Here is an 18,258-nt window from a genome sequence, read left to right as displayed (position 1 = left end):
ACGCTGAGACAGGAACAATTTCTAGAAAGTTTATCCTGTTTGGGACTTCACTGCCTTCACTGCCCATTTTAATTTTCTCTGTTCCATCTTAAAGTCTTCATGAACAATTTAGCTAAAAACTCAAATATTACTAATGGCACATTTAGTAGAAAAGCAAATGCAAGAATTCCTGTTAGTAGCTTAATGTTTTTTATGAGAAAGGAGTCACAAACCTTGATGAAAATGTCAAGTTGAAGTATAGTACGGTGAAAAACAGAAAAAGGGATTTGTACGAAACTTATTGGCAATTATGTTATGAAATATATGGAAGTGTGTTTGTGCATTTGAAAAAGTACAAATTAACCGGAACCAGGGTTTCAAATCTTTTCTTCTCTAGGATACATCTTGTGTGATTCATTAATGACTGAAATTGCCCAGAAGAGAGTAATCTTAGATTTACTCTGATGGTTTTAATGCATGCAGCAGTGTTCCAACTAGCTGTGGCTGACAGCAAGATCCCCCAGACATGTACGGTTTGCAGCGTGTTTTGTCAGCAACTGCCAGGACAATACTTGAGTCATCAGTTTACGAGAGCCTTGCCTGCTCAGGGACAAATAATATTTAAAAATAGTTACTCCTGTCACCAGTGGCTCTCAAGTAAAAAAAACTAGTGAGCTTCAATTTTCTGAAATTAATTGAGTTCAAAGGGGAATTTCATGGCTCTTGAGACACGGTGCGTTTTGGTTGGCCAAAGAATTTTGCGTGCGTAGTGGAACAGCAGTTCATTCGTCTGAATATTAAAATGTGTTGCCAGGATTTTATGGTCTAGTAAAAGTCAATGTTTGAATCCCGTGATTGTTGGATTAAATTTTCTCAGCAATCTGTTGTCCTGTGCGGAGTGCTATTTAAGTCAAATGGTAATCAGAATCTATTGTCTTGTAAATCACTACAGTCTAAAGCAATCACCAAATTGACTGACTCTCATTTACTTCAGTGAAGTGGATTATAGGAATAACTAGTCAGAAATGAATGAAATAAAATTCTGTCTGCCTCTAAGACTTCTGTCCACCTTCCCTCCTCAGCCATCCTCAGCTGATGTACATCATGAACTAAAGCTATAATTACTGAAGATTTACAGGATGAAGTTAGCTGGATTTTTATTTCTACTGTTAGGAAAAAAAAAAAAAGATTTTTTTGGTGGTTTCCAACCCACCTGTAATGACGTACATTTACATTGGGTTTTTGATAGTAGTCTTTGCTTAAAGTGTGTGTATGTATTTTAATAACAAGGACCTTAGAGTTTCTCTCTTCTTTTGCCTGTTTACTAATGAACATAGTAAAGTTCTCACTGCTTAAATTTGTCAAGCTTCTGTAGGAAATAGTTTTGTGTGCCCAGATAGGGGTTGTGTGTTTGTGTTATGGTGATAGGATAGAAATGAAAAATAAGCTCTGTAGAGCCTGTTCGCTACAGCTGGTTGCAAAGACAATCCTTGCATAACTTTTCAGTGCTCGACGTCTGCATGCAATCCACAACCCTAAACAAGCTATCTGTTCTCTCAATTCAAGGCATGCTGGATACTTGGCACTTTTAAGTGGTATTCCAAGTTGCTTGCTTATTGTGGGGAAGGAGAAGGAAGGAAACTGATGGATCAAGAAGTAAACATCTGAAATCCATTTTCATTTCCAGGGACTGCCTGTGAGTCATAGTCACTTAAATGAGATTTCGATTTGCATCACTAAAATTCCTTGAGGATGACCAGCACACTCGTTAGCTTTAAAAACCTAAAAACTTTAAAATACCTGTCTTAAGTAATTGATCCAGTGACTTTTTCTAAGTGGTCATCAGATTAAAAATTTGAATCCATAACTCTTCTGCTCTGGCTGAGCCCACGCTTGTTGCTCAGTGTATTCTGCATCCCTTAGCATGGGCTAGGTGCTCAGCATCCTCAGGCAGATAGCGGTTCTGCCTGCTTCTGCCTCCTTGCAGGCTTCTGACCAGCACTAGTTCAGAAGGGAGAATCAAGAGAAGTATTAATTTGAATCTCACAGGCAGGACTGTGAGACTTTGCATTAGAGCTACTTCTTAATAATCAGTAGAATATTTACACTAGGTCTTAAAGAAAATAGAGAGCAGCAGCAGCAGCAAACAGTCTCAGAGCAGGAGCTCTTGTGAATGTTTTTTGACTGGGGCTGATGCTATGTTCCTGTTAACAGTGTTTACTAGTCCCAGACTCTTGGATGATTTAGGTATCTAGATGATTGCTTCCTGAACCCCAAGGAGGTGCAGACATTCAAATATTGACCTCTGCCAATGTAGTGTTCCTTAAAGTAAATTTACCGGGGAAAACTCAGGTGCCAGCAGGATCCCAAGTGTCTTAAGTAGTTAGCTGGATTTCTTTGTAGATCAATTGGTTGTATTCAGTCTTCAGATGCACTGATGACTTGTGTGTTTGTGTGCCCTGACAGAAGATATATTTTCTGTAGAGGTGATTGGGCTGAGGTGCTGTAAGCAAGATGCTTAGTTTTAGTATGTGGAAATGTATAATATCATCTTGAAGTAGAAGCGGAATTAAATTTAACTCTGATTTACAGCCCACAATTCTTTTAAGGCTATCCAGTTCACACTTTAGTTTTGTAGTGTTTTGTTTTGTTTGCCTTAAAAAACAAACAAAACAACAAGAATAAAAGCACACATCCACAACAGCATCTCATATTTATTTTATCTGATCACTGAGGTGAGTTTTATTTTATATGCATTATCTAACTCAAGAATATAAGGCATTCAAAATGGGAAAGACAAGATAAATCTTTATCCCATTAAACTGGAGGGGGAAAAATTGTAATTATAAGTTTAGAATAAAAGGCTTGGAGATGGAGTTATTGTGAATGTAGGATTTCTAATATAGAATGCTCTATAATCGAGAGTGAAAGTTAAAAGGAAGTTATCTGGTAGCAGTTTATCTCAATAGCATACAAAGCTGTAGAGCAAAGTTAAAAGAATAATTAAAGATTTAGAGATAAAAGATATAAAATGCAATGCAAGTTTACCGGAGTTGAGTTGTGGCAGAACAACCTAAGAGCATCCTTTGTAAAATAAACTGTTTGCAGATGGTAATTTTGTAGTTTCTATCTGTTCTGTTCTGTTCAATAAAGGATTTGTTATGTAGCTCATGCTAGAAAATAGTAATGAAACTGAAAAAGGTGTTCTTTACTGCATTAATCTTTTGGAACTGGATGAGAAGCAGCAGCAAGTTGTGCTATGTACTGCTTATCCTTGGCAGGAGCGGGAGGAGAAAGGTTTGCTTATGTCAGTCAGTCAGAGGACATACTAACATTGGTGGCTAGTCCTGGCTCTGCATGTCTAGCATGAGTCTGTCCTTACCTTACTTCAGCAGTAACAGCCATCCCCTCTGCAGGGAAGGAAAAGAAAAAAACCTAGTCTGTAGTCTGGAAAATTTGCTTTTGCCAGAGTGGTGTGAACAAGCAGTAAGGGGGAGGAATAGGAAGGTAGCTGCAAGTCTGTCCTTCACAGCAATTGCTGGGCTCTCTCTGTTCTCTCTCTCCTTGCTGATGTAGCGGCAGCAGCCGGATTGACTTAGTTTAGGCTGCGGACAGTCAATGCAGATGCACTAATCACTGCCTTATTCCTTAGAGAACTGGCATTGGGATGACTGAAGCATTTATGGATCCAGAGGGATCATGCTGATCAGTGCATCAGAGTGACTGTTAGGCAACCTTGAAGAAATAACCCTAAGAAAGATATGTTCAATCCATGGGTGGAAAAAATTGCACCTTCATGCTTCCAGCCTGGCATACGAGTCTCATGGCCAGCAAAGAAAAGTGGGAAGAGTTTGTGTAGCACTCTTCCTTGGAGGTCTTCACTCCCCACACCACAAACCCAACACACCTGCACTGGAGCTAGTAGGTTGCACGTTTCTTTCAGTGAGTACCATGTTATACACTGCAGGCATTTGGGGCTTTTCTGGCATCATTCACTGAAGTGTTCTGGTTCTCCAGACACCTCGTGGGCTAACAGCAGTTTGTTTCTTTCTCAATCTCCATCCTCTGCACTGTATTGCAATCGTTCTTTCCCAGATACTGAAATACCTTGGTTTTGTTTTCTTCTTCTTCTTTTTTTTTTTTTTTTTTCTTTTAAGGCATCTTTTTCACATTTTCTTTGATTTTGTAAACATTTGTGGTGCAGTCAGACATGGTGCAAATAGTCCCAGCTCTGTCCATCAGAATGTTTTTCAGCCAAAGCTCTTCAAAACAGTATTGAAATACTGCAGAGTAGAAAGAAACCTGCTGCAAGGAAGGTAGCTGGTAGTCCTAGTAGAGAAAATAAAGTTTAAAAGAGCAGAAAGAAGCCTGAACAAGATTATGAAGGGGTAAGGGCAGAGCAGGGGCCTGAGATGAGGTTTACAGAGCCAAGAATTGGAGTAACATGTAACAAATTCCTCAGACTTGAAGACAGGATAAATACTGCAGCATAAGCAGGAGGAGAGAGATAAAATGACAACCATCAAATTCACAAATGAAGCAACATGACAGTAAGATAAGAAAAGGGATATTAATGTTCTCTGTATGTAAGTGAACATTTTTGATTGATGTTGGTGACTTAGTGGAAGTTGGGTGGACTAAATGGGCAAAGTGCAAGCATGACGTGAATTCACAGGCAGAAACACCACTTATTTTTAATACCTCATAGTTTGAGGGTACCTGATTAATTATTTGCCTTTGTCCTCTGTTGCCAAATATACCAGTTGCTAGGGGAAAACAGCAGTTAATTGGCATGGAAATCTTAAACTGGTGAAAAAGAAACTAAGGTTCAATTCTCATAGTCACAGGGTGTACTGAATCATGCAACTCATGAAGGAATTACTTTGTTTGTATAAGAATTAGTAATTTTAAAAATCACTCGTTTTGGATAACCATTATTAAAGGAAAGTCTAGCATTCTGGTAAATGAAATCTAAACAAATAATTCATATGTAAATATTTGTATCCTGGTTTCCTGCTTTTAAGAGTGTGCTGTTTGTCTTGCTGGTCAGCCTTTTCCGTACTAATAGCTTTTGAAAATGATAGCCAGTTTGAAATTATCTGGAAGGAGAAGTGGAAGGTCAAAAATACCTTCCAGTAGGTTTTAAAATTGATGGCTGGTTGGAGGCGAGACTGTATTAGTATGCTTGAGGCAAGCAGAACGCTGATGTTATATATTCATTTTGGCGACAGGCAGATGGACAGTTCACACGTCCTTCCCAGCCACGGGCACGGCTTTGCTGTCTCTTGTTCCGCATCATCAGGAACATGGGAAGAGGACAGAAAGTGTGGGATGAGGGCTAGGGGCAAATGATGAAGCTCCCAAACACTGTACCAGGCACAATTCTTTTCTTGTGTCTAGTATGTTTTTTCACAATTTAATTTTCTGATTTCTTTTAAATGGGAATCCCTGAACAGCATAAGTTTTATTTCATCTGTACCATTAAGAAAGCTCAAGGGATTAAAAAGATTTCTGTTCCTTTTCTAACATTTGGCTGATAGACTTGAGAGCTGAGGATATGCTTTATTTTTAATGAAACTGCATAGTGCTTGAACTATTATCAGTCTGAATGTTTCCAGAACTTAATTAGAAATATATGAGTGTCACTCTGAAAGACAGGCTTGTTTTTCTTCTCCGCTTACAGATTTATTGCTTATATGTTATAAAGTCTGTGTGCATTTAATACATACAGCCTGTGAAGGTTATTTCAACCCTAATTCTTTGTCATTTTATTTTCATAAAATACACTAAGAGATGCGCCATAATGCAACATTAAATCCATACTCTTTAATAAATTACTTAGCAGGTGGGATTTTTCAGTCATTGATACCCATATCTCAAGTTCCCTATGTCTATCGTTACAAAATCTCTATGTCCCTCACTTAGTGGAGGCTCATGCTTTAAATTTGAAGATTCCCTGTGATCCATTCCTACAAAATTCTGACAAGAAAATGGTAATGCTTGACAAAATAGAAAGAATAGTGTTTTTTATAAAGATCATTTAGGCAACTTTCAGTTGCCAGTGTTAATAACTACAAAAATAATAAATATTTGTTTCGCCATCTGTCTATAAATCTTGAAACCACATAGAAGAGAGACTAAAAAAGAACAATCATAATTATATACCTATTTTGAGTGTGTTCTTTGGGAAGAGTAGCACTGAAAAATTACTTGATTGCACCTAAAGGAGATTGTATTCCTGTCTAATTTCTGGCTCTGAATTATGGCTGAATTAGTGAGTTTTGCGTGTTTGAGAAGCATGTAATACTGACTGATATCTAATGAAATCTCATTAGTTTGTAAAGTTGTTAAATTCATTATATACAAGCATTATTTGTTTCATCCTAACAGAAGACTTGTTCATGCTCCTTATATAGTAGAGCTCAATGTAGGGTAGAACTATCTGTGATAAGAAGTAGGCAAAATTTTCTTAGTATGCACAGAAAATTAGTAATAATTGTTTAACATTAGCTCAAGATAAGAGTGAATTAAGCTTTTTTTAATGTAATCTGTTCAAAAGGCATCTGCAGAATTGTCACGTACTAATGTCCTCTGCCTTGCTACCAGAAATTTTTTTTTTTCTTTGAATGCTCATGAACGTTACTTGCTATCTCGAGTTACTAAGGGTAGAGCAGTGTCTTCAGAGCACATTTCATCTTTTTCATTCTTTTACTTGGCACCATTTTGTATTTTTTTGTTTTTCTTTTAGCGATGGCTTTTATTGTCGATAGAACTCTTGAGAGTTCCAGAATATAGTAGGTAAGTTATACTTACCAAAAAAATAATGAAATAATATGCTAAAATGCATAGAAGTAGATTTCCATAGGCTTTAGTATCTAATTGTAAATTTACATTTGAGTTAAAACTGATGCTTATTTTACTTCTACTTAAGAATATGAAGGTATGCATGGATTATTTTTTTTTTGTTTTAGCCTTTTGTACTCAAGTTGCATTGCAACTGCAGGACAGAAAGGATTGTGGAAGGCTGCTTTATATTCTGCAAGCTGTCCACTGTAGTGGATCCCAGGAATATCCAGACCAATTGTCTCTTCTTTAGTGGAATGGCACAAGAGGCTAGGAAAGAGGTGGCACAGGAGCAGCAAAGAGGCACTCTGTATGGGACACATACAAAAGATTTTCTGTTCATTTTTGTTGCATGCTGAAGTCAAACATTTCTGGAGTATATTATTTTGGACAGAAGACAATTGTGAGGTGAAGGGAAGGACAGTAATGCTAGAATACAAATAGGCTGCCAACTAGAGCATTTGAATGAGTATTGATTCTCTTTGCTTAGTGCAGATACTTTAATCTGAGTTCAGTGCTGTGACTTGAGACAGCATAAGTTTGAACAGAAATCTCTCACATCTGTTTAAGTGCTGTACCTCAACAAAGAGAAATTCAGGGATCTCTTACTCTTTCAGACTTTGGAAAGAAACACTGTTCTGGATTTTTGTCTAGTTCTCTTGCTTGCCAAAGGCAAGTTGGTGAGTATACTCAATGTTATGTCCTAAAATATGTATCCATCTTAATTTATAAACTGAAATGAGTAAAAATGAAATCTGGATTATTTTTAGCAAGAAGAATCACTGTTTTATTTGGAAGGGTATATGTTTCCAATATATGAAGGTCTGCTTTAATTCATATATCCTCATTGCACATGTAGGTGTGTGTGTTGTGCTATCCTTTCACAAGATTTTAATTGTTCAGAACCCTATTTTTGTCTTACCTTCATTCACGTTTCATCTTTGTAGTATCTTTGGTGTAATCAACTGTGAATCATTTTAATCTCTCAGATTTTCAAAGCTACACATACACAATTTCTGAATTTTCTTTAATATCAGTTTATAGTGTATCTGTGTCAGCACGCAGATTTGATGCTGATAGTAAGAGTTGTCTGTCTTTTGTAGTTTTCTTGTATTTGTTTTGGGATTACATGCTACAGTGAGGTGATTAATGGCAAAGATTCATTAAGGTTTAATCATTATGATTGTGAATAGGAGATTGTCTCATAATGGTCAAATGATAGCCAGGCTGATCAAAGTCATCAGTCGTAATAAGCTGGTAAATAGGCATTGCATCAACTAGCACTTTGACCATCTTGACAGTAACTGTAAATGTGAAGCTACCAAATTAATTACATTTCTACAGCAAAAGAAGGAAAGAGATGAGAGGAGGAAGAACCTGCATTTGTCAAGCAGGGTGTATCCACGTGATCTGTAGTCATGGAGAAATTAAAACAGAGTGATTATATATTACTGTTTTCCTTGGGTATGTATACTTTTGGTAGAATTGAAGGCTAAATAACTTGCAAGATGTATTTCATAGATCTCTACCTGTTCAAATAGCACATGCTCTTGAAAAGCTGACATGTAAACTACAAGGTCCTTGAGGTTGCAGCTCTATGGAGAAGGGATCTTGAATGACAGGATAATTAGGAACCAGTACAAGTTTCATAGTGGAATGAATAGTCTCAGCTCCCAAAGCTGGTGGGATATACATGTAGTCAAAAGATCTGCAGCATAAGTATTCTTGAAGTTATTGAGCCAGTGTTGTGGGTGTTTCTCTGCTTCCATAAGCTTAAAGAAATCAAGTGTATTGTTTAGGACTCAAACAAAATAGCCACCTAAGTGTCCAGCAAAGTAAGTTTTATTAAACTTATAACTCTTGGAAGCCTTAGCTAATAAATGCCAGTTAATCCATTTAAGACCTGAAAATATGTAAATTAATCTGTAAATTATGTTTTTTTGAACTGTGGAAACCTGTATGAAGTAAACAACAGAGCACTTCATTGCATCTTAAATGCCATCTTATCACTTCAGAAATGCAATAGATTTCATGCTCATGGAAGCATTGTTAACTATGTTATGGTAGTAGCAGAGATTTAATAGAAACTGCTACCAGTTTCTATTAATAAGAGAAATAAATACCTACCACTTGTAGGTATTGTATCAAAGCAAGGCAAAAATGTAAATATTGATTCACAAATTCAACTGAAAGGTACCCCTGGAGATTTAATTCCCTTCTCAAGCAGGTTCAGCTTGAGCAGGTTGCAGCAGGTTGTGTCCAGTCATGCATTGAATATCCTTAGGGATGGGGACTCCACAGCCTCTATGGGCAACCTGTACTGCTGTTTGATCAATCTCATGGTAAACAATTTTTTTTATCACGTTTAAATGAAAATTCTTGTGTTTCATGCCTGTTGCCTCTTGTCATTTCACTGGATATCACTGAGAAGAGCCTGACCGCATCTTCTTTACTTCTCCACATCAGCTATTTATATACATTGATGAGACCCCACTGAGCCTTTTCTTCTAAAGCTGAATAGCTGAAGCTACTCCTTGTGTTTCAGATGTTCCACTCCTACCATCACCATCTTGGCCCTTTGTTGGCCTCAATCCAGCATGTCTTTTGTGCCAGGCAGTGCAGAATGGGATCCAGCATTGCAAAAGCCTCTCACCAGCAGTGAGCAGACGGGAGGAATCACCTCCCTTGACCTGCTGGTAATGCTTCTGTTCCTGAGGACCGGGATGTTGGCCTTCTGTGTCACAAGGACACATTGCTAGCTCATTCAGCTTGTTAAGTTACCAGGAGCCCCACCACTCCTCCCACTGTTTTGTTATCTTTGAATTTGCTGAGGGTGTGCTCTGTCCCATCATCCAGGTCATTCATGAAGATGTTAAACAGTTCTGGTGCCAGCATTATGCCCTGGGTGAGCGGCCTCCAGATGTACTATGGGCCTCTGATAACAACCCCAAGGGTGGGGCAGCTTGGGCAGTTTTCAGTTTTCCTCACTATCCACTTGCCTAACCCATACTTCAAAATTTTGTCAGTAGGGGTTTTGTGGGGGAGTCTTGAAAGCCCTGTTAAATCAAGGTAAAAGCTGTACACTGTTTAACCTTCAGCCAGTCTTTTTATCACAGAAGACTATCAGGTTGGCTGAGCATGAATTCTCCTTTGTAGATCCACTCTGACTACTCCTGATCACCTTCCTACCTCTTGTCTGTTTGGAAATGCTTTCCAGGAAGATTTGTCCTATGCAAATTTGTTAAATGGTGGGTTAGTTCAAAATGCAAGCATGCACCTGTCAGCTAAACAACATAGGCAGGAAACAGCGGGTGGTCTAAGTGAAGATGTATGTGAGATGGCTAGAGGAATAAACTGGATTGTTCATAAAATGCAATAGTCTGCTTTTGAGTGGTTAAGGCATTGCTTTTGTTAGAGATACAAATTGGGGTCAGAGCATCCTTTTGTCAGTCAAAATAATTCATCTGCGGTGCATTAGCTGTTTCAACAGACACTGTGCAAGAGATACTGAATATTAATGCTGTAAGGGTATAGAAGTTTAGTAGTCATTTAATGTGTATCTTTTCTTTGAAAGAACTCTGGTACATTTATATATAGAAAAAAATATTCTAGTAGTATTTTATGAAGTAACGTCTTGTTTACTGTGTAAAGTAGTGTGTTACATAAAGTATAGCAATGGCTGTACATTTCCATTTCAAGGAACTAAGAAAATAATATATACGTTATTTTTTGATAGAAAAGAATGCAGACAAAGAAATTGCAAATATAATTCTTGTGTAAGTTCACATCACTCTTGTTACGGTTCGAAAGAACCACAGGCTGTGACCTTGGCTACAGCTCATTAACCAACAAATAGAAGCTGACTTGTTTGAACTTGAAAATTCAGTGCGCTTTCTATTAGTTAACAGGAATAAATGAGATTAAATGCTAACTCCATTGCCTGGGAAATCCGGTATAGCTCTAAGCTTGCTTACACATTTGAATTTCAAAGAATTAGTTTGTTATCATAGAATCATAGAATATCCTGAGTTGGAAGGGACCCATACGGATCATCAAGTCCAACTCCTTGTTCCTTTGCCCACCTGTGACAAAAAGAAATACTGACTGTGCAGGATGGGCACCCATTTCCTATGACAGCAGAATGGGCACGAGCACTGCTTATGCCAAAGAGCTGCCTCATAGGGATTTCCCGCCCTTGGAGACTTGTTCATATGGCCAGTCCTGCAGTGCTGAATGCAAGGTTTCTGGGCAAGGGATGTGCATTTCTCATATATGTATGTGAGACTATATATATATCCATTAAAACTGCATTAACTATATATATAAGCTATTTAAAAAACTCAACTTTATTCTTAAAAAAAGTGTAAGTTCTGTTACTGTTGAAGGAAATCATTTGGGGTAAAAAAAGACACAGATCTTGAAAGCTTAAATTTACTGATATTTCTGTTTAGTTTCAGGCACTGGATGCTGTATCACACACACTGGTTTTGCTAGGAAGGAACAAGATACTAAGGAATTCTTTAATATCTTTTCTACTGTCAGAACTACGACAGTTTGCTGAGCAGCTGTTGCAAGCTTACCAGGTACTGCTGCCTTGTCTTTTGGAAAAAATCCAGGGAGTGGTTTGGGAGAGTGTTTTATCTACATTTATTTCATAAAATGTAATAGCTAGTAAGTAACGTTCTGTATTATGTTCTACTGTGTCTGGATGGGATGGAGTTAACTTCCACAGAGCATCCCATATAGTGCTGTGCTCTGCAGTTGTAGCTAGAATGGCATAGATTCTCAGCAACGTTTTGGCTATTGCTGAGCAGTGCTGGCACAGCATTTTGTTTCATGAAATGTGGTAAGTTGATGATTCTATAGAATGTGCAGGTTTAAGAACCCAGCAAAAGCTAGCATCTAACTTCACCAGCAGATTTAAAAAAAAAAAAAAAAAAAAAAAAAAGAGACAAAGTCAAATAAAAGTTGGACAAAAGTAAAATTATCAGAATGTATAATAAATACATAGACTGTATAGGTTTTAAGATCATGCTATGTAATTTTGAAAATACTTGCGTTAGTATGAGGAGTTAGTTAAACTATTTCTCAAAAGCTGTAAATTGTGGTCTGCACGGGCATACAACTTCAGTATCCAGCTGGACCCACAAAGAATTATGGCCATCTCCAGTTGTATCTGAGATAGAAAGGAGTAGTATTTTCCTTCAGAATTAGATTTCATGCTTCACATTATAATATTAATTTGTATGATACAAAAGTTTTCAAGCACTTAAAAATGTGCTTTTTTTCAGTTTGTTGTAATGAGCAGGAGATGAAAAGCACAATGGAGAGGAGATGATGTATTTGGCAAAACTAATTTCTAAAATTTTTATTTTGAAAGTATGCAGAGCTTGTGTATGTGGAATGAGCATAGTTTTATTTTCCAGTAAACTTTATAGGGAAAAAGAAAGAGAGACTAATTAAATGTCCCTTTAAAACTTGGAGAAGACATATGTGACATCAATTGTTTTTCATATATTTTGCATATATTTGTGTGATGGTTTGTGTACATAATCAAATAACTTGATTATGTAGTGTCCTAGAAGGGTCAATAAAAAGAAAGCATTCAGCTTTTTATTAGGTGGAAAAGAAAGTTACTGAGGTATAAAGAAAATATTCATCCTAGATATATCAACTCTGGTCCAGTTTAAAAAAAAAAATAAAAAAATTAGCTGTTGCTCAAGCAGGTGTTTTATTTTTGTTGTTGTTGTTGTTTGTTTGTTTGTTTGTTTGTTTGTTTTTTGTTTTTTTCCCCCGTAAGGAACAATATGGGAGTAAATTCTGACTGATGGAGAGGGAACTTGTAATTTCTAACCTTAACTCATAACGTTTGAACGATATTCTGAAAAGGCTTCAAAAAGACCACTTTTGAAAAAATTAGACAGTAAGCTGTGTTTTATTTTAAGTCACTAGTAGCATACCTGAGTTAATGATAGCCGACAAAAGCAAACAGTCTTAAATAAACATAAAGATAGGGAAATGTGTAATTAAAAATGATTTTGTTGGTTTTAGTTTAAACAAGTTTCTCATTTTTAACATGATTAAATCTCACCTGTTTAATAGAAATAGTCATCCCTCCTTTCAGTACAGTTTTCACCAACAGCAGTACAGAACCCAGGCTGTTTGGTGCAAACCTTATCCTCTGTGTTCCACATTTGTGAAAAGCTTGCGTCAAACATTGGGCTTTGCTGAATTAGTTACTCTAGTAATATTTATCCTTACCGTACCATAATTGTTTTAAATATAGCTTTTGTATTTGGTACATAAAATTTATTTCTAAAAATTTGTTAAGTCTGACTCCTCTTTGGCTTTGCTTATCGTTGGAAGGAATAATATATTTTGATTTTAATCATAAAAAGGGAGATTGTAAAACTATATAAGTTGAATTTGAGAAAACTAAATTAAATTAGTATCCTATGATTTTAATCATAAAAGATTCTCTTTAACTGCGCAGGTGTGATTTGGATTTTCCTATGGCAGTTCTTTTATTATGTGCAGTATAAATTGTTTATTTATGGGAAGATGGCAGAAGATTGGATTCATAAATAAATATTTTAAAAATCATAATTTAATCCTTAAATAGTTCCTATACAGCAGCTAGCATAATAAATGTTTTAAATGTCAGTAAATGTCAGTTTCTCATGGATGGCTTCATACCCTTCGTTGATGTGTACAATAGTTTTTCAGTTTTCCTTTCTTTTTTCTTTAACCAACCTATGCAGGAAGAAATGGTGAAAGTGCTTAAAACCTGTGCCAGGAATTTTGGTAGAATTAGCACAGTGCAAAGTCTAAGAGATGTCATTTTTCTTCCTTGATAAGTTATTTTCCTATGTAACTCTTTCCTTACTGTCTTTCCTACCCTTCCTCAAGAGAATCTTCATATGAAAATTCTTCATGTAGAGAGCTGACCCAGGTTCAGAGCTCAGGAGAATTTCTAGGGGGGCAGGAATATACACACCTTTCATCTAAAAAATAAAACAAAGATGTTTTTGATCTTGTACATTTATTCTGTTTCTTCATATTTAATCTATGTGGACTGAAATTGAGTAAAATGCATTTGTTAGTTGACCTGTTTAGCCTCAGGACCAAGTCCTTTTTCAGATTAAGGCTTTTCTAACTATTGCTCTCTATCTGCCTCATTTTCATTAACTTGTATTTGGGCTTGCTGCAAATCTCTTCTGTTATCAATACGTGGTACTGAATTTCAGATTTGGTACTGGGAAGAACCTTCACAAAACACCTCCCACTTTTAAAATAAGATGTATTATTACTATAGTGCAAAAGGAAGGGTGGAAGATTTTCTGACAAAACACTTAATGAGGTTCCCTTTCACCCTGTTTTTAAACAGCACTTTTTCTTCACCCCAAGAAATAATTTAGTTCTCTTTCATTCAAGAATTTAGAAACATATTCACACAAGAAGACTTTCCTGCTCTGCTTCTACTTCCTCCCACTGTTATCAGTCTGCCTGCTGCTGCTGACACATGATACACCTTTTTCCCGTCCCTTTTTGCTGCAGTGTCACATGACGGTAGTGAAGGCATATTGCCTTCTGATAAATGCATTTATTTATTTATATTTTCCTCATCCAGCACTGTCAGTGTTTCTTGGAAGGGTAGTCATCTTGGTCAACCAAACAGAAACCCTAGCCTGGAACAGGACTTTCATATAATCTTACCAAATTTATGGTGCTTTCTTTTGTCTCCTTTTAAAACACATTGGTTTTAAGTACGCATCAGGAAAGTAAGTGAACTTAGGACACTTAGGTAGTCTCCAATGTTTTACAGTAGCAAAGCAGTCTGGAAATGTTCAGCCCCAGCACACTTTTCTGGGGACTGCGGAAGGTTCAAGGTGGCTGAAGGTGTAGCTGCAGGAGCTTTATGCATGTATATCTATAGGTGGCCCCTTATAGGAGTATATGATCTTGAAAAGCTGCAGTTCATGTAGAGAAAGTAACTGAAGTTTTGGTTTGCTGAGAAGTTAATGTTGTTTGTTTTAAGTTCATGCATTCTTGTATTTAGTTCTACTAGATGTTTTATGTTCATTTACAAACCCTTACACATTCTGTATGTGACAATTATTGCTGGAAATAGTGACTTTGAGGAGCATTACCTTTGGTAGAAGTGATTATGAAAGGAATTAAAATGTTTTTTTCTTGTTTCGTAATTAAAACTAACAATACAGTATCAGTTAGAAATATTGCAAATGACAGCATTAACAAAATTTAAGTTTTTAAATTAGAATTTAAAGAAGGGCAATATTTTTATATAATCCAATTACATTAGCTGACAAGTATCCTAATCCTGTTCTGTTACTTAAATGAAACTACTGTTAGTAACAAAGGTGTTTCATGTCTTCCTTTTCAGATAGTCAAATTAAGGACCTACAGTTTTAGTTATGATTAAAGGTGTGCAAATACTTTTTTTTTCTCTTTTGGTAGATGGGACAAGTAAAGAAATTGTTTGGGGATGTGCATATGTTAGCCTGCAATTAACTCCTAAACAGTTTGTGAGTTTTATTTTTTAAAAAAGGCTTTTTCATCCAAGCAAATTTCTGTCTTTGATATTGTACAATTATAATGATTTTCTGAAAGTTGAAAGTGTTTTATAATATTGACTTGGTTTGAAAACAAAATTCTTTTTAACTTTACTAAACGAATCCTCTAGATAGTGTTTGTTTGTTTGTTTGTTTTTAATTTTAATTTCATCACTAGAACTTGAGCAGAGTTACAATTAATTTGTAAAATGTTGACATTCCAGAATATGTAGCTTCGTAGCTTCACATGAAATCATTTCTTCAGTAGGAAGTGTGTGCAGCTCAGCTTACGTAGGTTTGTGGATGTATTCTTTGATAAATATTGAAAGTTTTTGACTTTAAAATTCTGACTGATTAAGAAGTCTGTATCTGCATCCCCTTGGAACACATCTATCTGTCTATGACCCACAATTTTAAAGAGCTACCTATAACCCTAGCTTTAAAAATTTAAAAATAGGTTGACTGTAGTAGTCAACTGAATGAATAAAGACAGAAAAGTATAGGAATTGTGCTTCATGTTTTTATATTGTTCCCTAATTGGCTAAATCTGCTAATCTTGGAATACGAAAAAACTAACTGAAATACATGAATAATAAACCTTTGTTTAATATTTTTGACCAATATTCCCATATGTTAATACAGAAAATAAAAGTTACTAGGGATCATGTTAAGCCATGTAATTATCCTGTTTTTTCATCCATTTAAGATGACTTTTATGGTAGTAAACCCTCAAGCATATTCTTAGTTTGCTTTAATTCATGTAAGTACTTCATCATGTACTTAAAGTAAAACTTGTACTTCAGAACTTTGCTGACTCCAGGAGGTTAACTTCTCAGCCATAATATATTAATATAAACTCAGTTGACTCCTTTAATTTTTATTGATGTTGCATATGTACTTTTCTTTTTTATCTGTAATAGGTACCTTCCCTGCTTCATAAATGTGGTTTATCAAAATGCAGCAACTGAACCTTATCCTCCTGTGAAATAGGAATCCATGAAATAGAAATCTTTTGATATCCAATAGGATTCCTTTGGCAGAGCAGATACAATTTTAAGATACTGAGATTTCAGAATGATACTGTGGAAGATGGATTATTTTTCAAATGTTGAGCTTCTCACCATGATAGCAGATCGTAAGATATGATAACTGTTTCAAATGTTTATGATAACTGTTTCAAAGACAGAGAACCGTAAATGGAAAACACATATTAGTTCAGTAGCCATTTCTAACCCCCTAGGTGTTAATTCCAAGAACTTCAAAAAATAATAATAAATATTAAAAAACAAAACCAAAAGAAAATAGCTTCAAATGTAGAAAAAGGGGAGACATACTGTGTTTTTGTAAAGCCCTTGCTATTGCTGGTACATAGCGATACATATTGCATTCCTTCCTGTACAGTATTATTCTTTTTTTAAAACCTTAAAATGTTTGTCACAAAAAATGTACACTGAATAGGACATTTAAATTGAAATATGAAGATACTTGTAATTCTTAATACTGTATATAAGCATTAAATTTAAATCCATATCCAAATGTAGGCACTAACTTTTACCCTGAAAGTAATAGTATGGTTAGACTTGGACACAGAATACAGGGTAGGATTCATTCTATATTCTTTAAATGTGTCTAGTAAAGACTGCTGTCATTCTCACAGAAGTCAACTAAATAACTAAGGTTAACTAAAAAATTGCCACTATTAAGACAAACAGGCGTGTAAGGCGTTGCTGAATATTACATAAATTCTTGAGAATCAGGTTTATTGAGACAGTGTAGCTTTGACTCAATGAGTTAGAGAGATACATGATGGGATTTGTTTCACTCCAGGTTTCTGTGATGTTTCCATCTGAGTTGCTTCATTTATTTTCCCTGTATAGCCAAGAGAGGGAAAGAGGCATTTATTTGGGAGCATGTATTTTGGATGTACATAATCATAAGATTTTGCCCTATAGATCTCTTCCTTCTTCTGGCCATGAGGAAGGAAACTTAAGTTGAATAGCTCAAAGGTAGACATTTATGTTACAGACATCTAAAGCTAAGTGAGGAGAATCCCATCAGATCTCTCTGAAGATCTCTTTCTAGATCATCTGTGCCAGAACTGTTATGCCAGGGAAGGGCTGATCCTTCAAAACAGTTGTAACAGATAATTGTTCAAAGTGTACTTCTGTCTGGACACTGATGAACTTACATAAATAACCGCATCAGGTATCTGACTTTGACAATAATAAAATGATACATTTTAGTTAAGATAATTAACAAGTGAACTTAGTTCCCAGATCCTGGAAGTCTTTAAGTGCAGACCACATTGGAAGAGATTAATGAAGAACTGGGGTGAAGGATACATGTATTGGAGCTTCCTGTAACTTCTGTTCAGCCATGATCTGTCTGATGCATGTGCCTCTAAGTAGGAACTGCTTTTAAACTGACAGTCTACACAGGCTTTTTTTTTTTTTTTTTTTTTTTTCAGGAAAAGAGCAAGGAGTAGAAAGGATGTAGTAAAATGATGAGCATTTCATAGATTTTTTTTGTTGCAGTTCAGCTCTGCACAACAAACAGTCATATCACTGAAATGCCAGACTACATGGCATTGCATGGAAGCATGTGGAAATGCTCCTGTGGCTGGACAGCCATTTTTTGTGGTAGGTCTGCATAGAAGGGACTTTGCGAATGAATATTGGACTAGCTCTGCTGGTGATCAGTCCATCAGGGAAAATAGGATTTGCCTGAAACAATGTTCAGTTAGATTCAAACAGAAAGGTTTGAAGTTCTAAGAACTGCCCTATTAATGCCAGGGTTTGTCTTCATAAGCCTTTGTCCATGGAGCCATCCTATACCCACTGGATGTTGTGGGTGGGTATGGTAC

General features: G+C 36.1%; 1 protein-coding gene across 1 annotated transcript in view; it reads left to right on the top strand.

Moving 5' to 3' along the window:
• MEI4 (meiotic double-stranded break formation protein 4) overlaps positions 1-18,258 on the top strand; it is an 82,835-nt gene that overhangs the window by 31,401 nt on the left and 33,176 nt on the right. Inside the window, exon 5 of the mRNA XM_084514897.1 lies at positions 11,274-11,405. Within this exon, the coding sequence (XP_084371023.1) occupies positions 11,274-11,405 (132 nt within the window). The remainder of the gene's footprint in view (positions 1-11,273; positions 11,406-18,258) is intronic.

The sequence above is a fragment of the Aythya ferina genome, assembly GCF_964211825.1.
Source record: "Aythya ferina genome assembly, chromosome: 3".
Taxonomy (NCBI): Eukaryota; Metazoa; Chordata; class Aves; order Anseriformes; family Anatidae; genus Aythya; species Aythya ferina.
Note: the sequence above shows the minus strand (reverse complement) of the source record. Positions and strands in the feature narration are given on the sequence as shown.